The sequence below is a fragment of the Lagopus muta genome, chromosome 12 (genome assembly GCF_023343835.1).
Source record: "Lagopus muta isolate bLagMut1 chromosome 12, bLagMut1 primary, whole genome shotgun sequence".
NCBI lineage: Eukaryota > Metazoa > Chordata > Aves > Galliformes > Phasianidae > Lagopus > Lagopus muta.
In genome coordinates, this window is record NC_064444.1 from 9,980,281 (window position 1) to 10,007,227 (window position 26,947).

The following is a 26,947-nucleotide window of genomic DNA, read 5'->3' on the forward strand; positions in this document are numbered from 1 at the left end:
AACTCTCCACTGTCTAGCAGTTGGATTTCTGTCTCTGGTAGCTTTTCTGCTTGCTTTTTTCCAGATGTTGTCAGTCTGACTTCAGATGATTGACACCTTTTTAATGGAAGTAGAGGTTACCACAAATATTGGATTTCATTGGTGTCTTTTTAATTACGACTTGGTTATACATACCTGCTTCTTGTACCTTTCCTGAAACTTTCCCTGGAAAGTCGGGGATTACATTACACAAGGATTCCTGTTACATTGTCTGAGTGTCTCACTGATGTGTACATCAGTAATTGTCACTTAGCTAAGCTTACTGTGAAAGCATCAATGTCCTGAAGCGTTGTAGAATCTGCTGTGAAGAAGCTTTTAATTCCAATCTTCTGTTTTGTGTTAGACCTTAGCTTGTCTATCAGAGTGGTTATAATGTAGATCTTAATATCCATCTTCTTCCATTATTTTTTTCCCCAGCAGATCATGCACTTAAAGGGCAAAGGAGACCTTATGAGGGTACATGTGTAACAGGAAATGTGTTGTTTTGTTTGCACATAGTTCTTTCTGAGTAACTTTTGTGTGACTACACTTAATTTCTAGTTAATTAAGCATGACATTGACAGTTCACATCCAATATCTGAAGCTACTTCTTTCTTTTTGCCCCTTTGGTATTTTGCAATATTGTACATTCACAGATACATGTACTATGCTTTAACCATTCTCCATATGTTTTCTAGAAAATCTCCTTTGAGTATCTGAAGTCCATATGGCTATGTATGATGAAGACCTTTTGAAAAATCCCTTTTATTTGGCCATTCAGAAGCGACGTCCTGATCTCTGCAGCAAAGTTGCAGAACTCCATGGTATTGTAAGTATAAATAAGTGTATTCTAAAATAACTTATTAAATAGCAGCAAATTTTTATTTAAATTCCAGGCTTCCTAAGACTCATGAAGATCAGTACAAGCCTGCAAAATGTTTTGTCTGCAAACATGGATCTCTTGGTAACTGCACAGTAGTAACAGATGGAAGTGATAACTTCTAACCTTCACAGGAAACTTACTTTCTTTGATACCAACTAGTTGTATATTCTTGCACTTGTGATTTAAATTAGGATTGGCTTCTTGAAATTCCTGGTGGACAATCACTTATTTTTGACAATTTTATATAGCAAATCAAAGACATTAAAATGAGTTAGAACAAAAAGCTGCAATTCTTTAAAACTTCCAGTTTGAGTATCTTGCTGTAAGTGTTGATATAAAATTAAGTGTGTGGAGATTCCATTAAACTCAGCTTATTTCTATTGGATTATAAAATTAAGGTTTAATTGGACAGGGTTCTTTCTATTACTTATTACTTATGATAGTGATATTAGTGAACAGATTTTAGCATTTCTGTATTCTAACGCCAAATATCATTGGCATCCTTACCTTAATCTTATCCTTAATTCTTTGCATTAACTGTACTGCACGCTTGCATGAACTTGCTGGCTTCTAGTATGTATTGATATTTCTGTGATCTTATGTGGGATTAAAAGCGTATCTTTTAAGAAATATCTGTATATATTCAAGTTTAGTAAATATCTGTACAGTCTCAGAGGATTATTGGAGAATCAATGAGCAGTTGAATGCTGCTTGTGAAGGCAAGAATCTGTCAAATATTTCCAGAACTCAGGAATATTTAAAGTTTTCTTTCTGTTCTTAAGTCTGATCTTTTGTACTGGTGGTTCTGGAGCTGTTAAAGGAACAACTCTACATTTCCAGGATAAAAGTATTCATATTGAGTTGTACTGCTGCTTCTGGAGAAGGAGGGATGTCATTTTAAGAGCAGAAGCAATTTGAAGATGCTATTTCTTGACCATGAAATGTATTTTCAGTGTGTGTAGAGTTCCTGGTATTGAATGAGATCTCACACTTTGTTCATAATTTTTCCTCATTGAATAGTGATTTACTGTAACTTGAAAGTGCTCATCCACTGCTTTACTCTGAATGACTGAACTTGCTTTGAGAAAATATAGTCTGAATGGAGGATAACTTAATTAAAAGAAGAAACTCAAAATTCCTTTTGGATTAACAGTGGAAGTTTGAGCTTCTTGACATCAGAACAAATTGAAAATTAGATTAGCATTGTGTAAACAGATATTAAAATGAGTCTTGCTTACTAGTCAAGAATTTGTCTTTATCTGCCAATCTATTTTAGTGTGAAAGGCAAAAGCAATCAGAATTTAACTGGTGATTTATTGTATTTATCTCCAAATTGTGATCTAACTCTATTTTAGGTATTAGTTCCATGCAAAGGAAGCCTTTCAAGCAACTGTCTTTCCAACTGCCAGTTTGAATCTTATGTACTGAAGCCACTAGAAGAAAATTTTCAGACCTTAAATGGAAAGGTATTTCCGTTTTGGTATCTTGGGGACACTGGTAAATGACTCCTGCAGTCGGTAACCAGCTGAACTAAGGGTGGTTACAGGAGCAAGCAGAGAGTTAGCACTAACTGCCAAAATAAGTGTCACTCATTTAAGACTCTGTTCTCCAGGATATGTTGCTTTCTAGTGAAAACTGTTTGGTATAGGCTCGAATGGTTGTCCTATTTAGATGCCTCTGACTCCGATTTTCAGTTTACTAGTTCAGTGAAGTAACTGCCAAGCTTATCTGTGTTTTTTAGTTATGGAATTTCTGACTGTGTAAATGGGTTCTCTGCATTTTTTGCTGTTAGGAATCTTGTTGCCTGGTGTAAGGGCCATTTTCACTTAACTGCATCTTTAGATTTCATGCTGCCTGTATTGTATGCAGATGCAAGTTCATCAAGGGTTAAGACAATTAAGATAATACTAAGTAGTATCTGAGGCCTGATTTAGTAACTAATGCAAAGCCATTATAACCAATGCTAATGCTGCATAGGTTTAAGATGAATTTTTTTCTTTTCTGCTTGCCATTTTTGCAGTACATTCTGAGATTTTGCAGCTATTTGCAGGCAGTCATTGAGGTATTCCTACTGTAGGTGTTCACACAGGAATTCTTTAGGAGATAAAGCTGAGCATGAGAAATATATCCAGGTTGGATGATGTCTTACTAAGCAGAACTCTAGACAACAAATATATATATATATATATATATATATAAAAATATAATATATATATAAAAAATATAAATATATTTTTTATTAAATATATATATATATAAATATATAATATATATAAAATATATATATATATATATTTTTTTTAATTCCCTTTTGCTAAAAGTGCTTGAAAGCTTGCAAATAGTTACTTGGTTTCAGATATTCTCCAAAGCTTCTTTAGTAGGGGGCTTGTAAGGAAAGTGAGTACAAGCAAGATTCAGCTAGCTGTTGTAAACTGCAGGAATCCCTGTTTCAGCCTACACAGCATTAGAATATGAAAAATATGGAGTCTGTGATTTTTCCATATTGCAAGATTCTCTTTTTTCCCTGGAGATGTAACTATGCAGTGCAGAAGTCAGGGTAATTGTGTTTTTTTGGAAATTTTCCACTTTTTTTTTCCCCAGGAGATCTTCATACAAGCAAATCTTGTCATCTTAGGAACTGGTTTTGACGATCATCTCTCAGTACCTGTTCTTTTTGAGGAAACATTTTACAATGAAAAAGAAGAGAGCTTTAGTATTTTGTGCATAGCTCATCCACTGGAAAAAACAGAAAGCTCAAGTAGGTATTTCAGTGATAACAGTTGGCCTTGTTTGCACACAAGCAAATCATTATCTTTATTTAATGTGCTTTATTCATTCTGAAAAGTGCCGAGTTGACTGAAGCTCTCAGCATTTACTGATATGGTGGTGTGGATGTTAGTATGTTGCTGTAAAAGCATTAAGTTGGTGCCAGCCAAACTTTATTTTTATAGGACTTGTGTCCCAGTCTCCATGGTAAAGAATTATGGAGTACTTGATACAGCTTGATTTTTTTATTTTTTTAAATTTTTTTTAGCAAAGTTCAGTGTCAGTGTTGGCTGTTTAAAGGTAGAATTTAATCTCTTTAATCACACCTGTCTTCAGATGCACCGTGGATGTACAAAATTGGATTGTGGTAGCTTCATAGTGCCTTCATTAGTGTTTAAAGGCTGTGTAGCATAGCTACATAGCAGCTCACTTGGAGGTAATCTGTCATATTTCATTTAATGTATTCTTTTTTTCCTAATATTGGAAAAGCCTCTTGATGAGGCTAGAATGCTCTTTCCAAGGCTGCTACTCAAGCTGTGAACGTAACAGAATTTCCTTATGAAATTTTGTACCAAGTAAGTAACTGAAGCTACTTGACGTGTATGCTTTTTCTGAATTAAAAGCATCCCATCTTTTTAAACAAGTAAGAATGTAAACAAATGACAAAATGGTACTGGGCAAATGTGAAAATAGTACTGTGAGTAGTGTGGACATTATGCTGGAAATAAAATAGCTGAAATACATACAGACTCAAACTGTGACTATATGCATAAAATCTATTCTTCAGCTTTTAGCTATTGTTAGTTATACAGCAGAAGCGAGGTGACTTTCAGAAGTGAGGTGACTTGTAATTTCTAAGTAATTTGAAATGAATAAGATCTGAGCCTGCTATTAGTTGCCTTTTGAGTGCAGATGAAGGCCTTGCCTAGAGGAATTTTCTTGGAAAAGCTATATATAAATATATGAATTTGAGACAAGGGATCAAACTGTATTATTTAGAAGAAAAGTGGATTTGGTTCAACATTTACTTGATGCGACTTTGCCCTCATTCAGAAGAAAGGGTGCCTATAATAATAGGCTATTAAATAGACTATGTAGAAGTTCAGGATGTGGGTGTTTTATTTTTTACAGCTTGTTTAGAGCACACTGTCTTCCTGCACTCAGTGCTGTAATATGCTTTTCTTAAATTTCATGCCTGTCTCACGCTCAAGTTATGAGCAGCAATAAATTACCCCAGAGGAAAGGAGCATGCAGAATCAGTTTTTAGCTATTCCAAACAGATCCTTGACATAAAAGGCAAGAGATCTGGCTTTAAGTGTGGCTATTTAACTGCAATATCTTTTCATAATTGAAAGCAACACCTTCGTTTAGAAGCACGATAAGCTGAATTAATGTTTCATCATACACAAGTTGGCTTGATATCTGGAACAAGAAAGCGCTTTACTGTGCATGTGTATTCAATGTGTTAACTCTTGGGTTTCATTTTTAGGTGAATCTACAGCTTCATCAAATCTTTATTCTCTGAAAAATATTGAAGATGTCAGAGAATTCTTGGGAAGGCACTGTGAGAGATTTGATAAATACATAGGATCTTTCTACCGAACATTTAAAGAGCACGAACGGAAAAGCCTCCGCCATTACATAGTCAGTATCTTGCTGCTTGCTGCTTAATTTACTAAACATAATTCACTTCACTGCTTTGGGTATCTTTTCCTGTTAAGATGTTCTATGTCAGAATAGTCCAGGGAGGAAGGTAGGGAGGGAGAAAAGAATTTGTAACTGTGAATGACTGCATCTTGACTGTTATGTAAATGCAGCTTTTAGCTAAAGATCTTACTTTGCTTTTGTTGATACTGTATGCTTCTAAGTCAGAGAAGCTCTCCTTTCTTTGCTCTTTTATGCTTTGTTGCTTCATATCATTAACGCAGATCTACTTTTTCTTTTCCCTTCTAGGATTCTGTCAGTGCACTTTATACCAAATGTCTCCAGCATCTTCTGAGAGATTCACACTTGGTAAACACATCACTAAATACATAGTATGTAGCTTTACTTAAGCAATAAATCATTTAACTCTCTTGCTGTTTATGTGGCTGTTCCTTTTTTAGAAGATGCTTGCGAAGCAAGAAGAGCAGATGAATCTGATTAAACAAGCAGTTGAAGTAAGCATCTGAAATGAAGGAAGACAATTGGCAAGCAATTTTAGCTTTTCCTTTCCTTTCATGTCTAAGTTACTGTTTGCTTTTTTTTTCCAACAGATGTATGTCCACCATGCTATTTATGATCTAGTCTTTAAATATGTGGGGACTATTGAGGCAAGTGAGGTAAGTTTGTTTGATTGCTGAAGATCAATTACGTTAATCCAATGCACTTTAAACACTTATTACCTTTCTTATGATTAGGATGCTGCTTTTAACAAAATCACAAGAAGCCTTCAAGAGCTCCAGCAGAAAGACATTGGAGTAAAACCCGAGTTTAGGTGAGTGTTAGTTTTTGAGCAGTCACTGAGATCCTGTCTCAAATAGCTTTCTGGCAGGCCAAAAAGTTATCCTTCATAAATAAAAACAGTAAGTTTTTATTATGCTTCATTCCTTTGAGATAGAAAAATTGTATCATTTTAAGGCAGTTGTTTCATTGAGCTTCTTTATTTTTGGGGTTTTATGCCTCCCATTCCATCTACAAGGCACAGAAACGCAAGTGTAGGGTAGAGATAGAAATGCATTAATACCATTCTTCATTTCAGCTCTGGATAAGTTCAGACTTGGATTTTGGGCGTCCTGCACAGAAGCTCTGGTGTATGTTGACAATTTCTTTCAAATTATTTTGTAGTTTTAATATACCACGTGCGAAGCGAGAACTGAGTCAGCTGAACAAGTGTACTTCCCCTCAACAGAAGTTACTCTGTCTACGAAAAGTGGTACAAATTATTATGCAGTCTCCTAGCCAAAGAGGTCAGTAAACAGTGACTTAAAATAAAGCTCTGAGATTATTTTTTTTTTAACATCTATGCACTGTGGTATATAAACACCTGTTTGAATTAGTCTTGTGCATTAAGCAAGTACATTCAGGTCTGCAGATATCTAAATAAAATGATTGCAACATGAGCACTTCGCTTTACGATAAGAGTGAGCTGAAGTACTTGATTAACTGTATGTTTTAGCTAGAGCATGTGACAAGCTTATGTAATCTAGGACTTTCTCAGGTATGAAAAAAATGTCATCCATTTAAAACACTGAAGGTTGCTGTTGGCTTATTCTTGTCTGTGCTCTGTGATAATCTTGAAATCAGAAGTATACAGATGTATCACTGCAAAATGCAGTGTTGGGGGGCAGGGTCAGGCAAACCTTATACTGCATTGATTCTGAGATACAGCCACTGTTGATTCTGAGATAGGAAAGTACAGACCTGTTGGTCTGATTCTTATTTTATGTAGCCTGGAAAGGGAAGATGCTACCAGTAGACAAAGCGGTGCAGTAGAATACTGCTTACTTCACAGCATCACTTTCTTTCTCCTGGATGGCCCTTTGGATATGAAAAAGCATGTCAATGGACAGTGTTCACCTTCTGTTCTGCCACTGTTCTGACTTCTCCAGTGAAGAAGGAGGGAATACTAATTAAATATTGCAGCTGTATTTGTTTTTTTTGGCTTCTGGGAGTCTATTTTTAGAGAGAGATTGAGAACATACTTTTGAAAGATTGCATTGGTTACTAGTCAATTGGGAGAGCTGACCATTAGTCTTAAAAGGCAGACCTACATTTATAGGCATTTAGTTTTGGTTTGAGCTGTGAGATTACTAATATCAGATATAAATTCTTTCTTTTAGTTAACATGGAAACCATGTGTGCAGATGATCTACTCTCTGTCTTGCTGTATTTACTTGTAAAAACAGAAATCCCAAACTGGTATGTAACTACTTTGGCTGTACAAAGCTCCATCATATTGTATATAATGGTGCAGTGGGGTCAAATGTTTCTAGTAATAGCCTACCCAAAGTCTAAGAGGGGTAATGTGATACAGAAAACTAGTCAGATAAACAGCAAAGATGTGACAGAATTCAGGACTTACTTGGAATTCAAGTGTTGTTTGTTTTGATTCCAAATCAGGAAATCTGTTCTCATGGGGGAATCTTCCATGTACTGGATCTGCATGTTTGGTGTGGACTTAGTACTGGTTCATCCACATTTGCATTGGAACTGCAAAACTTTATGCAGTTTCTAGATGCTTGAGATATGTTATATGGAGAAATGTGATTTGAATGCTTAGTTGCTTGCTAGCATATGCTCTTATGGTTATTTCATCTGTTGGGAAAGGTATGTATAAACCTTTCAGGTTTATCTGGACAGTAGTGTTGGTATATCCCAAATATCAGATGCTATTTATTTACTGTGGTACTTACGATGCTTGAAACTTGTGAGACATTATTTCTTACTGCTGTCCTTACCTTGTCCTTCATATTTGTTATATCTAGTTTTTAACTTTGTATCTCATAATGAAGAACTGAAGTGTTAAGATCCTTCTGCAAAGCTCATAACAGCTATGATAATGCCAGCCTACCAATCTTTCTAGAAGTTTTTCTTAACTCACATGTAATATCTGCCTGGATTGTCTGAAATGACCTGTGATATTAAAGTATGACATGTTGGTGTCAACTTTAATGATTCATGGTTTTAACTTTATTTCAGGATGGCCAACTTGAGTTACATCAAGAACTTCAGGCTCTGCAGTTCGGTGAAGGATGAATTGGGATACTGTCTAACCTCAATTGAGGCTGCAATAGAATACATACGACAAGGCAACCTCTCTGACAGATCAACAGTAAGCTACTCTTAAAGTCTGTGAAATGTGATTTTGATAAGGTTGCACAACTATGTACCTTTATGGTGGTAAATCCAATCAGAAAAAGCAAACAGCTAACAAGTTCATTTTTCACCCTTCGAAGGTTAGGAGGCAGCTGTGCCTGAAGCAGAAGCTAAAATGTTAGAATGAAGTGCCAGTCCTGTAGCAACACATGCTCACTGTACACTTTAAGGAGTGGGTAAATCTGAAGTAAATGTCTCTTCATTATAACTAGAAACAATGACATCCCCCTTTTTTTTTTTTTTTTTCCATGAGCTGAATTTTAAGAAAGTTTTTAATACTTTCTGTCTTCGTTCTGTTGTGGTTGTGAAAGCAATGCAGTACATTATAGTAGGCAAAGCTTGAACTTAAGCACATTTTTCTTGAAATTTTAAAAAGCTTAGCTAGCAGAATGAAGATTTACTGGATAATTTTACATTACACTGCAGTTGAAGTTCTTTAGAAATAAAAGTGTTTGAGGTGCACATAACTCCATTACACAAAGTTGATAATTTAGTGGGAGTGCAGGACTGTATCATATTAGATAGTGCTTGAAGGTCAAATTTGTTTCTCAGGATTTCTAACACAGCAGGGACTAGAAGTTTGTGGATCTGTTGCAGCTAGACCTTCTGTCAATCAGGTCTAATCTCTTTGGGGATCCAGAATGATATTGATGTGACTTTAGAAACTTTTGTGCTCTGAAAACTTTCTAGCTTATTAAAGATATTCAATCTTGAATCTTCTGCTCAAAAGAAAATAAGTCTACTATTGCAAAATGTTTTTTTTCATGCTCTGTTATAGAAATCAAAAGTAGCTAACTCAGAACTGGAATGAATTTGATGTGTCTCAGTCTGTCCAACTGCAGAATACTGGAGTGTAATTGCAGGAGCCAGACTAGTGGTTCAGTGTGCAGGGCTTGGAATGGGACAACCTGGGGCACAATCTTAAACACTTAACTATCATTTTAGTCAGTTTGCTATTTGTGGCTTTGTTTTTTGCTATTCTCTCCATGAATTTGTCATGCATGTGTTGATTTTGTACACAAAAAAAACACTCTTCCTTTTTATGTGTAAAGAAATTATGGTACTACATGTTTGCAGTGTTGTTTCAAATTGTTAAGAAAAAAAAGAATAAAAATGTTAGTTTAAAAGGAAAACAACTTGCCAGTCAATTTTGCTTCCTGCAGTCACTTGGCCAACATTAATAATTAATACAAAAATAGCAGTGCTAATGGTCTAGAAGGAGAACTGGAGCCAAAGTGGAATTATCTTGCACAAAAATATCAGCAAGTTGAAGAAAATAAAAACTGTTTCTGATTAAGTGCCTGCTTCTATCTCTTCTTACACAGCTAAGGCTAGCTTTCCTTTTTTATGAACTGGAATTGCCCTTAGTGATTATAACTTCCTGGTAAGTGTCACTGCCAGTAAGATATGGTACTTATTTATCTGGGAGCTTGTCTTGAAAGATGAACTACATCTCAGTCTGTATGGGGGCAATCCTATGCTACTTAAGTGTCTGCACCAGTATACAGTGTTCAGAAGAGCAAGCTTTCTTCCATATCTCAGCTGGATCATCTCCAGACTTGAACTTCAAGTTCCCTGCTTTCTGCCTTTTCTCTTGTGTGTATGAGCAAGCAACAGGAATTCTCCACACCTCCTATCACAGCAGTCAGCATACTAGATGAGGGGGGTGAACAGGAGTCTTGAAGACAAGGAAATGAGTCACCCCATGGTCTCTAGCACAGTTTAAAAGGAAAGACCATCATCCCTACTGCAGGTAGAAAGGAAAGATGATACACCTAGTTTCTGCTTCTTTGTTGTAGCAGATAGCCCCACCATGGGAACTGAAAAAGAAAGTAAGGAGATGGATGAACATAAAAGAAACTTCTGATGGAATTGTTCTCTTCAGAAACCTAGCAGTTTAGGTATTTCCTTTATCTGTGTTAAAGGAGATCTGCTTTCTGCTTAAAAGCAGCAGTTGTCAGATTGATGTCCCATGGCTTCTATTTCCAGATTGTGCTTGAAGGGTTTCAGGCTCTGAGCAAGAACATTGCTGTGCCCTGGGCCTTCATTACAGCTCCTCATGTGGCTATGTTTAATTTTATAGTTGGCTTCAGATGGCGTTTCTGATGGCTGACTAATGCTCTTGTCCAATCCCTAATGATACCAACTACAGAAGGAGAACTCCACAGGGAGCTAATGTACCCTGTGGGATAATGGTATATCATCTTCATGTCAGTAAGAAAATTGCACTTAAGAAAAACTTACCCAGTTCTTTGCTAAAGATCATGCAAGTCTTGGAGAGACACTTTCAGTGTGGGTCAAAAGGAGGACAGAAACATGCAACTGATAGTGTGAAGGACTACATTTTGTTTTCTGGTGCTGGTCAAACTTGTTTAATGGGATTCTAGTCTAATAAGTGTTGGACCCTTGTTAAATTCCTGTGTACAGCTACTACATAGTAAGACCCAATTTAGAGAGTTGAAGGTGGATATGAAACAGGGACTTTCTTGAAGCTGTGCACAAGAAAATAGGTAGAATTTAGACTCTTGCATGGAAGGAGCTGTAGATGGCCCTGAAGTTGGAACTGAAGAAGTGCATATAGGAGGGCAGGTAGGGAAGTTTCTAACACAAGCTGAGGTAAATAAGGTTCAGGGAGTGGGGTGAAGAGGGAGAGAGAGTTTTCACAAGCTGTAAATGGTTATTGGTGGAATTATTCTGGATAGGTTGCTGTATAGAGCAACCTCTTTGGGTGCGTGCATCTCTTTGTATAAAGAATCGCATCAGATAAAAACATCATTAATGTTTGGTTGTAGGTTAAATAAAGCTTAGAAACAGCTGAGCTTAGAGCTCCCACTCTAAGCAAAGCTTTATTTTAATTATTGGAGTGGAAGTTAAGTTGTTACAAGCAATTTTGTCTTTGAAGGACTTATTTTGGTATTTCAACCAATTCCTGATTCTTATGCTATTGCTTTTTTTCAAGTTCTTATTTATAAATGATATGTAGCTTCATCTGTAATGGACTTCTTCCTTACTCATGTAATAAAATGACAGACATATCTCTTCACATAAGGGTTACTGTCTTAAATAACTCCTTGTTTATCTCCATATTTGAAATGCTTTTCATGTAAAACACACCATGAAAGGGACAGTATTAAAGCTATGCTAAGTTTAGCTGCTTTTTGAGATTCTCTATAAAATACGAAGCATGCAAGCAGCTAATGAAATTCTTCAGTGATTTTAGTATTAAAGCTTTAAAATTTTTCATAGCTAATAAAGATTTTGATCAATTTTTTTTTTAAACGGAATTATTTCTGATCACAGGTAAGAATCTATCCAAGGCGATCAGTGATCACGTACTTCTATTATTCTGAGAAGATGGACATGGGTATCTTTAGCTGAAGTGCCTAGATTTGAAAAACTGTATGTCTCTAAATTCAAAACCAATAAAAATAGTTTCACATCAGCCAACAACTTTTTCTTCTTAATAAGGTGAAATCCAAGCTAACAGTTTTTCTTCTGTTATTATAGAAAAAGCAAAACAAATGGCATAAATAGCTGAACACAGCATGCCTTCCCAAATAGTTCAGGCTTTAAAAGCTGTCAGTTAAATTAGCTATGGTGTTAGGAAGGCTGATCTTATAAACATGCAACCAAATGGCCGTGTAGACATGTTAAGATTGTACTGACTGACTACTGAGTTTACAAAGATACCATGTGTTTTAGGAAGGAGGTTTTAATACTGTGATGGAGAACAGATCCACATCCAGGTTGCAGCTGCTTGGTTTCTACTGCAGTCTTGGATTATTTATCCATTCTAAAATGGCAACGTTTGAAGTACTGAAAAAAGTTCTATAGATAACATACTGTGAAATACAGATCTGAACCTTCATCTCTGTAGACTTCTCAGATGTTTCTAACCTTATTGGCTTTAACAACAGAGGATTTTTTTAGGCAGCATTGCAAGAGAGGTGTTGATTTTGGGACTTGATGAAATTTCAAGAAAATCTGAATTTTTTACTGGCTGTAACTTGTAATTTTTACTTGTAAATGAGTATTTCGGAAATTTATTTACATATTTTGTCTTCAGGAATCTGACAGGCTGTATGACAAGTTGCTTTTAAAACAAAGGATGAACTTTTTATCCCAGATGTCTACTACTCCAATAGATTGCTTATTTAAGGTAACTTTATTGGCAGAACTACATATGTACTTATTTCATATCTATATGCTGTCCTTTGTGTGATTTTCTGAAATGTGACACAGCATTAATTATATTTGTACTGCAAAATGTGTTTTAGTAGCTGATAAAAGTATGTTTGTGTTTTTGTGCTGAAATGTTACCAAGTTAATATGACTTTATGAATTCTGGTGCTTAAGAAATATGGACTCAGACAACAATGAAATGCTACTGCTATTGGTATTGATCAGTCCATTTAAAGCAAGTATGTAATGCTAGTAATTGCTTGTGTCTCACTACCTTTAGTGCTTAAAATTAAAGAGATTGCTGAAATAACTTAAACGTAGTCACCTGATAGCTACTTTATGTTATGTGCTTATCTCTAACTGTTCTAGAAGAATTTTCCTTGAACAAGGAAACAAAACAGAGCTTCTGATTATATGTGTTTGCTGCTTATGGCTAGAGACATAGTAATTTTATAGAAACGGTTTTGCACAGAGGAGCTCAATTTTTGTGACTGAGTCTAATTGTTTTAATTTTTTTTAATAGAAAGTGAGGTAAGCCAAGAACAGATAATTTTTAATGCTGAATGCCCATTAAAGGGTTTTGTTCTGTGACATTGTTCATTTCTGCTTTCTAACGGTTGAGTATGTGTCATTCATGATCAGTTTCTTTGTTTTTGTGCTTTGGTAAATTGTTTTTCTTTTTTTCTAAATTTTTGTGAGTATTGCTTTTTACATCAGTTCCTCATCCTATTTCTTCTCTTGGCTTTTTGTAGCATATTGCTTCAGGTAATCAGGAGGAAGTGGAGCGATTACTAAGTCAAGGTGACAGTGATAAGGACACTGTACAAAAAATGTGTCATCCGCTCTGTTACTGTGACAAATGTGAGAAGCTAGTTTCTGGGTAAGCACTTTTTATCTCTGCAAATGCAGGAAAAGCTATGTAAGAAGTGTTGATCTAAGATTTACTTTAGGATGTTGGTAGCACTTCAGGATATAATAGAGAGCTTATGTTCATGTAGTTTGAAACAGCAGAAGAAATATTAGGGTACTGAATGCCTTGGATCCAGGCAGATTTTGTGATGGAGGCTGTATATCTTTTGGTAAGCGTGATGTGAATTGTTTCTTCTCTTGAGCAAAACTTACACATCATGGACAAAAACACTCTCAGAAGACCTAAAAGACTGGATAGACTAGTGCAAGAAGTTAAAGGATAAGGAGTTCCAGCATCAGTTTCTTTCAGCCTTGGCGGTTTCTCTCTCTTCATCTCCTCATTAACCCTGCTGCACATGTAATTGAGCTGCTTTTAAACCACTGTGTTTTATAGGAAACTGAATGATCCTTCAATTGTCACTGCATTTTCCCGAGATGACCGGGGATATACGCCACTCCATATAGCTGCTATTTGTGGTGAGTCTCATTGGTTTTCTTTGCTCATGTTTTCACCTTCTTATGTTCTGCTTTTTCCTGTTAAGATCTTTTCCAGCTTTCACTATACAGTGAATTTAACGTTGAAGTGTTTTTAGCTATGAGAACTGATATCTTGGTCTATGCTGAAGTTGCTGCGTTTTCTTTTAAGCTCTTTTAAGTTTTTTATGGGCAGGTTATTGTTTGTTTGCCAGCGGTTTACTTTTACCTCCCATGGTTCTTTCTTCAGTTGTGGAAAAAGATACAATTTCATCAGAAACCAGTCATGTTTTTAAAGAACTTGCAAATTGAGGAATTAATAATTTCTTTCTCCTGTAGCTGGCTATACATGGTAGATTCTGTACCATATTCTGTCTTGTAACATTCACTGTACCATTGATCTTCAATTTTTTAGAAGTTGAATTAATTTTCTTCGTGCTTCCTTTTTTAACCACCTTCATTCTTTTATTATTATCTTGAGTCCTAACATAGGAAAGGTTTGTGTGACAGCTTTATTTTCTTACTCAGAATACAAAACTTGCTCTTAACTGGTGTTTTTTTTTGCAGTCTTGACCACGTGTAACTTACAACAGAAAATACCCAGTAGGAAGTAAATATACAGCATGTAGAAGGATAGCATGCAGAAATGGAGGTTATCATGTTTGAATGTGAAAAGTAGCAGTGTTCTTTAGGAAACTTTACTTCTCTTTTCTAATGACTGTGTATTTTCCAAGGGCAAACATCATTAGTGGATTTACTAATAGCCAAAGGAGCCATTGTCAATGCTACAGATTACCACGGTTCAACTCCACTTCACCTTGCCTGTCAGAAGGGATATCAAAACGTTACAGTAAGCACTAAAAGGCTTAATTAGAAATAAAAGCAAGTACTTAACCTAAATAATAGATATCTGACTCTTAGTAAGCTGTTCTACTGTTACTGTCATTTAGGTCTTCTCAGAAGGTTTTTCTAGACATGTACATGTTGTCAGAATTGAGGATCTTTCAGCATTTTTATTTTTATATTTTATGTTTTTCTTTACTGGGAGGTTTTCTGCTGTTCATAATAACCAAGTAATTGACAGCTGTGAATGCCTGAGAATTAACCCATTTTATTAATACAAATCTCTGATATGTAGTGTCAGTGGACAACCTGTTAACTTTTTGCTCTTGGCTAGGACAAAAGAGCCATTGCAGTCATTGGGATTAATAAAATTTCTTCAAATTGTGTTTAGGATAGACTGCCTATGTTGTGTATTTGAATTTTGTATATGTGAAATCCTTGAGTTACCATGGCCTAAATAATTCTATGTCTTCACCGCTATAGACCGCTAATGTGCGGAGTAAATGATTGTGTGGTATCTGTATTGCAGTGTTGCTGCAGTAAATGATTCATTTTTTCAAGGACAAATCTGAATATGTAACCAGCAGCTTTATTTGTTTCTTGGATTAGGGAGAAAAAGAAATACTGTAATGCCAAAAGGGACTGTTAGTATTGGAAGCAGGAGGGACAGACAGTTCTTCATGAAGCGTTTCATCATACTAGAAACCTAAAGGAATATACAGAGTAACAATTGTTTCTGTATTAATTTTTAAGTTATTTATATGTCTGCTTTTATTTTTCTTCTAAGCTTCTCTTATTGCACTATAAGGCAAGTACTGATGTTCAGGACAATAATGGGAATACTCCACTTCATTTAGCCTGCACTTATGGTCATGAGGATGTAAGTAATTGTTTTGTAATAAACTAAGTGGACATCTAAGTGGAAAGGAATTAAACCATGATACCAGTTTGCACTAGACTTCCATGTTTTAAAAAGAAAATAAATTGGAGGGTAACTGTTTAATGCTGTAAATTAAGACTTTATTCAGTACTTCATAACAATTTTAATTATACATTCACATTAAATATAATATTGTGCTAATTTAGTTATTAAACAAAGAGTTAAAATCAAATAACACTCAAGTATAAGAGCCTGTCTTTTAGGCAATGGGTTATATGGAATGGGAATAAATATATATAGGAATATATAGGAATGAAAACAAGCCATTTAGGATTGCACATGTTATATGAATTGGAGACTATACAATAATTTATTAATGGCTTTCCTTTTCTTTCCAGTGCGTTAAAGCATTAGTCTACTATGATGTGCATTCCTGTAGACTAGATATTGGAAATGAAAAGGGAGATACTCCTCTCCATATAGCTGCTCGTTGGGGTTATCAAGGGATCATAGAAGTGCTTTTGCAAAATGGGGCAAATCCAAATACTCAAAACCGGATGAAAGAGACTTCGCTACAGTGTGCATTAAATTCCAAGGTACTGTTGTTTATCTTCCAGCCTCATTTCTCTTCAGTGTAGTTCCACAGAAGTGTGGCTGCTTACCTGTTAAGAAGATTTTGTGCTTTAATACTATTTAAGTTAAAACGTATGTTTGCTTTTGAGGTAAAATGGTTGTGTTTTAAATCTAGTAGTATGAATGCAATCTCTCTGTAGTACAGAACATAAATTTGTAAACTGGTACTTTTAATCTGCTCAGTTGTGATCTGTTACTAATATTAGGTTGTCAGCTAATTTATGTTTTGGTTGGTGGAGTTACATTGGTTTTCTTTAATATTTTTATGCAGATTTTGTCACTGATGGAATTAAACTATCTAACCTTTGAGCGGGGACAGAGTGCTTCTGAGGTAACAACCAATGGAAATCACGAAACATTTTTTTTTTCTTACATTTAACCTGCTTAATCTGATGCAAGTTTTTCTGTTTTTTTGTTTTGTTTTGTTTCTTTTTCCCAACTTGAAGTCACCACTTAGGTCTCCTCAGCACTCAACAGAAACTTTCAGCAGAGGATCATCTGTCTCTAGTTTGTCATCAGCATCAATTGATGTAAGGCAAGATGAAGTGAAGAACAGTTATAAAGAGGTAAGACTGAGGTAAAAGCAACGTGAGTGAACCTAGGAAGAGCAATATTGTGTAGGACTGTTTTAAACTGCTTCTTCAAAAATATCCTTTTTCTTTTCTTTTTTTTTTGCTTCATTTAGGACCTTAAATCCATACTTTTGATTTATGCCCTCCCAAGGCTGTCATATAATCACTCCTTCTGATACTTCTGTTTGTATTTCGTTATCTTCCTGTTCCATTTTTTCCAATTTGATCTCCACAGTATCTTTGTTTCCGTCCATATCATTTCTGCATTTTAATTCTTTGCATTCCTTCTGCTATAATGTTCTCCTCTTTCCAAACTTTCCTGTATTCTAAAAATCGTCAGGAAACTTTACATCTAAGTTTGCCAAAAGGACAATATTAATTCACACTTTGGTATCTATTTAGCCTGTGAGAGCCTAGATGTCAGAGTGTACTTCTCTGTGCACACAGGCTCTGTAAATGAGCTCCAATGTATGTAAAACTTTACCTGATAGACTGAGGATTTGCTTTTCCTTGAGGGAACAAATTTATCGTTCATGAGAGCTAAGACTGTAGTTCAAACCAGGGGAAAAGATTACAAGCAGCTTACACCTTATATTCTTGGGGTTGATGACCTCTTCCTGTAATCCAGCTTTAGGTCAGTTCTGTTTGCCAGGTTTCAAATGGGCTCACGGCTGTTATTCTTACTAAGCAAAGAGACAAGGGCCTAATCCTGAGAGTTCCTCATAAAGGGAATGCCACCGGAAGTAATGGGAAACTGATAAGATCAGTTTTTCAGACTTCAAGGCTTAGATCATGGATTAAGGGAATGCAGTGGGGTCTTTATTACTGCTGGTTATGGCATATAGCCTTGAGCGTGTCTCATTTACAACTTAGAAAAGAAAAAGAGCTAGATGTGTAAATTTGGAATGTCATTTGTTGGAACTGATAACTCTTAGTACAATTTCTGTTCAGCAGCAGAAAAGCTGAGTATATGAATAAGTTACAGTAGATTTCATCAAGTGGCTTTATTTCTTTTATTTTTACATTTAAAGGAGAGTACTTACCTTCCACAGAGGAATGAGAAAGCAAGCTGGGAAGATGGAGGAATGCATGAAGCAAACATTTTAGCCTGAGTACTCTTAATAAATAATCCATAAGCTGCATAATAGATTTATGTATTTCTTCACTGTTAAGGCCTGGGGCAGTTTTTAGAACTCGAAGGAAGTTGTTTTTGGAAAGGAATTATCAGAGCTTGTGGGTAACTTGCTATTCCTGTTAGGTATCTTATATGTGATAAGTCTGATCCCTGAAAATCATTAAGAGCTTCTGTGATGACATTATTCTGTATGATTAGGGAACTGTGCTAGGGAAATTAAGGATGGTACAGATCTTCTTAATATATTTGGTCCATTTTAGATGTGCATGTGCAGAGGATACAGCTTACCTGCCTTCACATGTCTGAAAGACAATCGTCTTAAGTTTAGTCGCCTGTTTTTCTCCTGTTAGTTAGACATCTTAGTTAGACATCTTAAATGCTTAATTCAAGCTCAGCTGTACTCAGGTGTTGTTTGTCTGCATTCTATTTTGCAGGTACCAGGGAGGGAGTTTAGATTTATACAGATGGCTTTTAGACATTGTAAGTTGGGTAAGAAGAATGCTGTCTTGAGGGCCTAGTGCATGACTTCAAGGAACTTCACCTTATACTAGAACTGTAGTAATGTGGAAGAACAGAATTTAGTAGCTTTCCTAAAAGGAAATAAAAAGGGATGGAGAGATTTTATCTAGCCTCTTTTGTCTGTACAAGATTTGTCCTGTTCTGATAAAACCCTGAAGGAGATCAGACCAGTGAAATATGACTTCCTTTTAGTTTCATTCTTCCATGTTTGCTGTAGCAAATATTGCACTCACAGCCTGCTTGTCTTCCACCCGAGATTCCCTTCCTACTTTACATAGCTGCAGAGAATTCTGAAGTATCCTTAAAAGTCACTTGCTGTTCTTGCAGTCTTTCACCGCTCCGCATCCACTGTTAGCACTGTCTCGGCTGACATTACCATTCTGTTTATCCAAATGTAACATGATTTAAAGTTTCTTAACTTTACTTGTATTTGTAACCTGCCATAAAACAATAATAAAACTCCTTCCAGAAATGCTATGGAAAGGGGCTGATAGTTCATGCACAAAATGTAGAGTTAATCAGAAACATTTTATGTACGTTCATGCCTTTTAAAAATTAAAAACTTTCTATCTTGCTAACAGCTTTCTGATAAATATTTCTGTTTCCCAGAATGTAGTAGATCAACTAGATCTAATACTAGTCAACTTAGAATAGGTCAACAATTCCTTTTTTCCCCACCCTTTCAGGAAAGTGAAGACTACTTAAAGTACTGTAGTGATGAAACATAAGCTCAATGTTACTGATGTGTTAATTGCCATTAGTAACATAAGTAAAGCTGTGCACTTTCAAGGAGTGTCAGTTTATTTCTGTTGCATGAATAATAGTGCCTTCCTTGAGTGATACTGTCATATATGCTTTCTAAAAGGAGTTTTCCTGATAATATGCTTTCTGGAACAGTGAGAGGTGAAAGTATTTTATTGCTATCAGTTATACCCTTTTGTACAGCATGCTGCGCATTTGTTATAAGTGTGTGGAGATGCAGCTGTAATGAGCAGTCTTTATCATATTTAGATAAAGATTGAAATGCAACTCTAGCTGTTACTCCATGATATATTCAACTTGAGATTGAACTTAATTGAAACAGCTTTGTTCGTACAGCAGTGTCTTCCGTGATGTTGGCACAGTGCTGGAATAATTTGCTGAAGTTGACAAGAGCCCAGACAGCAGTAGTTTTCATCAGGGCAGGAGTTTCACTTGCATAAGGTTTTCTTTAGTTTTAAATTCACACCAGTAATGTATGGTCAACTGCTGCTGAAGCAGTGTAGTAATGTGTAGCAGCTTATATGGCTTTCCCTATATGTGGACAACTTGTGTTCTATTTAGGTAACTACTATTTATCTTTAATTGATCTCCAAATGATTGTGAATTCACAGCTTTTGTATTTATTTGTATTTAAAGGAAGGTGTTTTTTTGTTTAAAACTTCATTAGCAAATATAAAATGGCCAGCACTAACCCATCTACATTAGCTTAGGGGTTGGTAAGAGAGACGGGATCTTCCATTTGCAGCTGAATACTAACAAAGCAAATGAATTTTCTTCATACATAGGTGGAAAAACTCCTAAGAGCAGTTGCTGATGGAGATCTGGAAATGGTGAGTCCTAAAATGGCTGTTGAATGTTACTGAATTCCAATTTACCTCATTCAAATTGAGGAAGTTATTTGTAAATAATAAGTTAAGAATGCTTCACTTAGTATCTTCCTTCAGAAACAAGAAACAATCATGTAGAGCTTGTTTTCTACCAAGAATTTTCACTTGATGTTCTCAAATCATTTTACCTACAGTGCTTTGAGGGCTACTATTTTGACATTTTCATGACCGTTCAGTGAAGAAATGAATTTGGTTAGTATAACATAGAGTCAACTAAATGGGAGCTGTTGGTTTAATTAAATACACTCCTTTTAATTGCAGGTTTATATTACATTAATGATATTTATTGGGGCACTATTATGATTTTGGAAAAAAAGTTGTCACACCTGATAGAGCTATTACTGGGTCATCTTCATCAGAATTCTGTTGGTAGCAGTTTTTGAAAAGAACAAGAAATTTTCATGACTTCCAAGAGCTGAAATTGACCTTGAAAAATGAATCCGTGTGCACAGGAAACCACTGTTATCCCATTAACCCCCTGTACTCAAGCTATGTACATAACAGAGCTTTACACTCCAGTGTGCTGGAAGAGGTAGAGCAGATAACAAGTAAAATCCAAGGAGTTGGAAGGGAATTTTGCTGCTTGCTTAGTATTAGTGGAATCGTCTTTATTTATCCCAATATTCCTGATATACAAGGTTGCTATTTGTGCTTAATTTTTATGGTTTTTCTTGCTCTTGCTGCTCCCTAGGTTCATAGTGTGATTTTTGCACATACTGACTTTGGTAATCTTCTGGGGGCATTACATGAATAGCATCTTGTATTTCTGTATTTTTTAGAAGCCTCTTTTATTTTCTATTTTGGCCACTTTAAATAATTTTGTCCCTTATGAAATACTGCTATTTAAAAATGCATGCCTAGCCAGGTATGGCTACGTGCCTGCATTTCTGCATTATCTAATGGTTTGAATGTTGTCTGTTCTTTGTTTTGCAGTGTAAAGCAGCGTAAATGAAAAGTGGGCCCTTATTTGGTTATTGTGATACACTTTTATTTATAGTTTATGCTTAGAGAAACCTTTTGTGACAGGAGTCAATACAGAATAGGAGTTACCTTAGGAGTGTACAACTTTTCTGTAGTCTAGATCTCTCTTTGGTAGATGAGTTGATGTTTATAATAGTATCAGATTCAGAGCTGGTGTCTTGTAGCTTGGGATACTTGTTGTTTTGATGTTCTTTTGAGTTGCTGTGGCCATTTATGACCAGAAGTTTGAAAAATAAGATGTTTCCAATGACACTGCATTGAAAACTTGAAGGCGTTGCTTAGAAAACTTTACAAGTTTTATATTTTCAAAACATACATGAGGCTGTATGTTTCTGATTTGTTTTGTACTTCACGGGACAAAAGCACGAACCTGTGTGAGAATGCAGGATTTCTCTTCAGGAGGCATATTCTGAAACAATCATTTAGGTGATTTGTATTTTGGGAGTTTCACATCCTAATCACGCAGTCGTAATAAAGCGATAAAGTGCAGTGCAAAATACATACAGTGTTAATACTGATTCTCTCATGTATTTTGTCCCAGTTTGATGATAAGAAGGAATTTATTTATCTGGAGATAGAGGAAAGGATCATGGGGAAGAAATGTAAATGTCATTGTTCTAGTTTACGGCATAGCTTAATCTTAGCAATTATTTCCAAGTCAGTCCTTAAGGCCTTTCAAGAAGCAGCAGTATACCTGGCAGTGATATTTTCTATGGCCTTAGCAAATAGTAAACAAGAGTGTATTACAATTAACTCTTCACAGATTTTGTCAAAATCTAAACTATCATAAAATACTTAAGGAAAATTAAATATATTGTTATGATCTGCTAGAAAATAAACATCTAGCAATGATCAAGAGACCTCGTCAGTGAGAAGCATTTAGAAATCTAACTTATGCATTCAGATGACAGAGTCACCTTATTTTTCATGGCCTTATTTCCACATTATTCAAGTTTATGTAAAATTTTTTGTTAGAAAGAGAACTGTTCAACTGGATGGCATGCATGCATATCAGCATATCATCTACAGCTTGAGTATCTATTCAAAAAAGGGTCATTTGAAAATTCTTATCTTGTTCTGACAGCCTGAGTTCTGTCTCCATAGGAACAGAAGCATCAGAAGGGTCATTAGTGTTGTAGATTTCTCCTCTGACAGCCAGTTCAGCTTTGCAAGAGGAGGCATTAAACAAAGTGCCATGGAACTGGAAGATGTAACAAAAATAATAATTATGCTCTGATTCTTCAGGAAGCCAAAAAAACACAACTTTTGTCATTATCATAGCACCTGCAAACTTCAAAAGCAATTATATTTTAAATTAGAGATAATTATGTTAATTAGTGAGAGTTATTTTAATTAACTGACCCAATGACAGTTCTGCATTCTGAAAATGACATTCAGCTCACTTTGGTAAATCCTTTGTGTCTTTAGTGAGAAAAAAGTATTTGAGGACAGTGTAGAAGATCTGTCTAGAAAGGATTAAACTTTATTCCCCAAATATGTTTCAGTTATGTAGCAGCTTTTTGCAAGGAGGTATACAAGCTATACTTTCTATATGGTCATTTACTGCAATAATGGAGCCTTCGCTTATTCTAAGATATCTTTAGTTTACACTGGATGAATGGATTCCAGTGTAAAAATGTATTTCTTCAATGGCTTTATTGCATAGAATTTAGTTTAAAATTAACTTGCAGTAAGTGTCACTGCATGCGAAGCCTTCAGGAACGGTCTGAATCCTAAGACTAGTTTCATTGAAAAGCTCTCTCTTAAAAAGTAGGCATTATACACTGAGGGGAAGTAAAACTGTCAAGCTTCTGGGAAGTAACAGACCTAGGAAAAATCAGTGCACCTGCAAAGCTTGGATATTGATTAAATGTTGTTATCCTTGTCACTTCTTATGCTTGTTAAAGGAAAAGATGAAACAAAATTCACGTTGACACAAGCTGGCACAAATCTTGGTCTAATCATCATCTGAGCTAAAGGGATTTGGAAGGTTTGGGCGGAGGTGAACACTGAAGTCTTGATTAGGCAGCAGGAAGTCATTTATAATTTACTTCACTGCTATACTTGGTGAATTTTCTAGCTGCTTTGTCAACAGTAACATTTGATGTTTTAATTTGCCTCAGGGGAAGTGATGGCAGGAGGTAGCTATATAGTCTTCCTGTGATATTCACAAGTATGTGTTTGTGAAATCATACTTGTATAAATGCAGATATGCAGATTTGTTAGGATGTGGATCTATAAAGGAGGACTTGCTTTTTCTACCAGGTACGTTATCTCTTGGAATGGACAGAAGAAGACTTAGAAGATGAAGATGATGCAGTCAGTACATTGAAACCAGAATTCTGCCATCCATTATGCCAGTGCTCGAAATGTGGGCCAGCACAAAAGGTTGGAATATTCGTTCTGTAAATAGAATAATTTGTGTTCATGTAATTCAGCTTCTAGCTCAAGGGAAATAGCATTCATATAGACCAACACCTCTGTATCTGTGTCCAAAAAGTAATGAAATATGTACAGACCACAACAGAACTCATCTGATGATAGTAAATTGTACAAAGACTTATTTATCATGGAGCACAGACGTTTTAAAATACTTTTTTTTTTTTTTTTTTTTTTTTAAAGTAAGGAAATGATTCAGGCTTGGAAATAGAATGCCAATTACTTGCCCTTCAAGAAGAATTGCTACTTTTTAAGATGTACATTGCTGGATAAATCATTGGAGAATAAACCAAATTATAAATTTTCACTGCATTGGCTATTTTGAAGTAAAAGTATCCATAAAGAGCAAAGATGTGAGATGGCTTATGTTTTTCTAAATTCCTCACTGCTACCTTACACTTATTTTGTGTAGGGTTTGTGGTTTGTTCTTTGATAAGTTGTTTCCTTGCACTTCTGAATATGGAGACCATATGTTAAAGGTGCCACACCTGGAGAATGTGAAGTTCTACTGGTGTTGGGGAAGGAATGGCACTGACTTTGGAATTTACTTACCTAATGAAAAGCAGAAGTGATTTGTTAACTGATCTGGTTAAGCATACCTTTTAAAGAACACTGAGGACGGGCAGGATGAAAGATCTACCACTGTGAACATGAAGCACCCATGCAGTTTGTGAGAGGAGTAAAAACAAATACTGCTGTGTAAGCCACGTTTGAGGTAGTTTTCTTGACTCCCCATGGAGTCTGTGCTCTGGAACAACGATACTTGCACATGGGAAAAAAAAATAAATTAGTTATTATATGTATTACCTAGCAGTATTATCTAGTGCAGTAAAATAGGTACATAGTGTCTGCAGGCCGTGAGTATTTGTGAAATGTAGCTCATAAAGTATTAACACCCAGTGTCTGTATGTAACAGCATCCTAACAGCTATATAAAAAGCACTGGGCCTTACTTCCATCTCAACCTACACACCTTTTGTCCCTTTTTAATAACATGAACACTTTGCCAGGAATTTCTATATAGGGAGCTATCATACTGAAAGAAAAAGAGAAAAAAACTTGAAAAATACTGCAAAGGTGCTCTGATTCACCAGCTGTAAAGTCTTCAGTGAGGTTCTGTAGTTGAAGTTCTTGAAATGTCTGTCCAGCTGCTTGGTGTTTTACTTAGTAAGTATTTGATTGCATTTTGGTCAATAGAAAGTAACAGAATTAATTATTTTGTTTTGTGTACTCCTCAACAGAAATTTGCAAGGGTCCCTGCTAATGGCCTTGGTGTAAATGTATCAAATCAAGATGGTTTTACACCATTGCATATGGCTGCACTGCATGGACACTCTGACCTCGTCTCTCTCTTGTTGAAACATGGAGCCAGTATCAGTGCCAAGAATGCAGAACATGCAGTGCCTCTTCATTTAGCCTGCCAGAAAGGTCACTCCCAGGTAATGGAGCCTCTAATTGCAAGCTATTTAACACAGAGCCACCAGCAAAAAACTCTTCTGTGAAATTAGCAACAAGATAAACCAGTTAACAGTTAAAATTAATTTAATGATGCTCAAGGCTGAGGTGATGGTTAGTTGGTTTGTGTGGCCTAAATTACGGAAACTAGTATGATAAGAATTAGTGCTTTTCATTGTCATTTGTTTGGCAAAACTGAGACTTGTTTTCTTCAATCTTCTTGCTTCCTTGCATCCCTTTTTCATTCTCTATTTACAGATCTTTGCATGTAAAGAAATGTGCATGATTGCGGTTAGGTAGTATCTTAAATTGAAAAGTTATTTCTTTCAACAGGTGGTAGAATGTCTAATGAATTATAGTGCTAAACAAAATAAAAAGGATGCATATGGAAATACTCCTTTAATTTATGCATGCTTGAATGGTCACTATGAGACTACTGCCTTGTTGTTACAGGTAAGATCACTGAAAACAGTCTTCAGAATACCACTTTTATGTGTTACTGGTGCTTGGTTAGGACTCAGATTAGTATTACTATTTAAGCTTTTCTCCATTAAAATTACTCAGAAAAAAAAAAAAGTGTTTTTTCCTCTTCCTCTTTTCACAGATTTTGATGAGATAAATGTTACTTTGCGATTGTACAGCTAACTGCTTTTAAGGAACTTCTCTGTGGCACATGGCAGATTTTCTTGCTTGTGATTGTATCAAATTTTTTTGTTTTTTAGCATTTTGCATGTTGTTGTTTAGTTTAAGTCTCCTTTAGACTTGGCCTATCTAGAAGATACACACAAAAAATGAAATGAGTTTCTCTATGAAATTGTGGCTATGAGAGAGTAGGAAATAATAATATGACCAGGTGGCTTATTGTTGAACTGGTGATTGCTAGCATATGCTTTTTGGTTTTGTATACAGCTACAAGGCTGTTGTTGCTTTGTTCTCGTTGCTACATAGAAAATGAAAGGGGAGAGAAGCACAATAATAACGTGCTATCTCAATTTTAGGCTGCTTTTTATTATCTCTGATTTTATTTTGCTGTCCAGCATGGAGCTTCTGTTAACCTTTCTAATGCCAAAGGAAATACAGCACTGCATGAGGCTGTGATAGGGAAGAATGAAGCCCTGGTGGACTTGTTGCTGCAGAATGGTGCGATGACACACATACAGAATGAAAGGAACTGTACCCCTGCAGACTGTGCTGAGCCGGTGAGTGCAGAAAGTTTGCTTCCAGCATTCCGATTTTCTAAAGTTCCATAGGTGTAATGTAAAGCAAATGTAACTGCTTGTCACAGCAGCATTTTTAGCCCTTCATTGCCGAGACGTCTGTACTCAAAAGTTACATGCGATGTAAGACTAAGATGCCTGTTTATTGTGCCATGACTTGTGATATGTGAAAGCTGTAGTGCTTTTGAAATAAAAATCCTAGACAAAAAGGATGAGCCTAGGAAGAGTGAAAGCACATGTATGAAAATGTGAATAGTGGCAGAGAGAGCAGAAGAAATGCAGGCTGTAGGAAAACAAACACCCTGTTCTAGTCAGTTACCCTGCTAGCAGTTTTGTTTCACCACCATGTTTTGCCCTTCATGCTTTTTGATATCTTTTATCTTGTCGTCATCAACTTTCATTTTATTAATACCAGGTTATAAGGAATTATTCTCTAAATGATTCCTATCTTATTGTACTTAAATAGCTTCTGACGTGTAGAATAGCAGCCACAAAATTCTGTACTGCATCAATTTCAGTATACATATTATCAATCT

At 35.8% G+C, this 26,947-nt stretch overlaps 1 protein-coding gene across 6 annotated transcripts in view; it reads left to right on the top strand.

Annotated features, from left to right (window-relative positions):
* Nucleotides 1-26,947, top strand: part of ANKRD27 (ankyrin repeat domain 27) — a 43,834-nt gene that overhangs the window by 9,206 nt on the left and 7,681 nt on the right. For all 6 annotated transcript variants that reach the window (XM_048959009.1, XM_048959003.1, XM_048959008.1 and 3 more), the window contains exons 2-25: nucleotides 717-847; nucleotides 2,257-2,367; nucleotides 3,503-3,659; nucleotides 5,157-5,311; nucleotides 5,621-5,680; nucleotides 5,773-5,826; nucleotides 5,923-5,988; nucleotides 6,067-6,143; nucleotides 6,494-6,615; nucleotides 7,489-7,567; nucleotides 8,348-8,480; nucleotides 12,591-12,683; nucleotides 13,459-13,586; nucleotides 14,010-14,092; nucleotides 14,824-14,939; nucleotides 15,720-15,812; nucleotides 16,211-16,408; nucleotides 16,717-16,776; nucleotides 16,892-17,011; nucleotides 20,219-20,263; nucleotides 23,567-23,689; nucleotides 24,981-25,178; nucleotides 25,528-25,647; nucleotides 26,232-26,393. In XM_048959009.1, coding sequence (XP_048814966.1) covers nucleotides 746-847; nucleotides 2,257-2,367; nucleotides 3,503-3,659; nucleotides 5,157-5,311; nucleotides 5,621-5,680; nucleotides 5,773-5,826; nucleotides 5,923-5,988; nucleotides 6,067-6,143; nucleotides 6,494-6,615; nucleotides 7,489-7,567; nucleotides 8,348-8,480; nucleotides 12,591-12,683; nucleotides 13,459-13,586; nucleotides 14,010-14,092; nucleotides 14,824-14,939; nucleotides 15,720-15,812; nucleotides 16,211-16,408; nucleotides 16,717-16,776; nucleotides 16,892-17,011; nucleotides 20,219-20,263; nucleotides 23,567-23,689; nucleotides 24,981-25,178; nucleotides 25,528-25,647; nucleotides 26,232-26,393 — 2,655 coding nt within the window. In that variant the 5' untranslated portion in view covers nucleotides 717-745. The remainder of the gene's footprint in view (nucleotides 1-716; nucleotides 848-2,256; nucleotides 2,368-3,502; nucleotides 3,660-5,156; nucleotides 5,312-5,620; nucleotides 5,681-5,772; nucleotides 5,827-5,922; nucleotides 5,989-6,066; nucleotides 6,144-6,493; nucleotides 6,616-7,488; nucleotides 7,568-8,347; nucleotides 8,481-12,590; nucleotides 12,684-13,458; nucleotides 13,587-14,009; nucleotides 14,093-14,823; nucleotides 14,940-15,719; nucleotides 15,813-16,210; nucleotides 16,409-16,716; nucleotides 16,777-16,891; nucleotides 17,012-20,218; nucleotides 20,264-23,566; nucleotides 23,690-24,980; nucleotides 25,179-25,527; nucleotides 25,648-26,231; nucleotides 26,394-26,947) is intronic.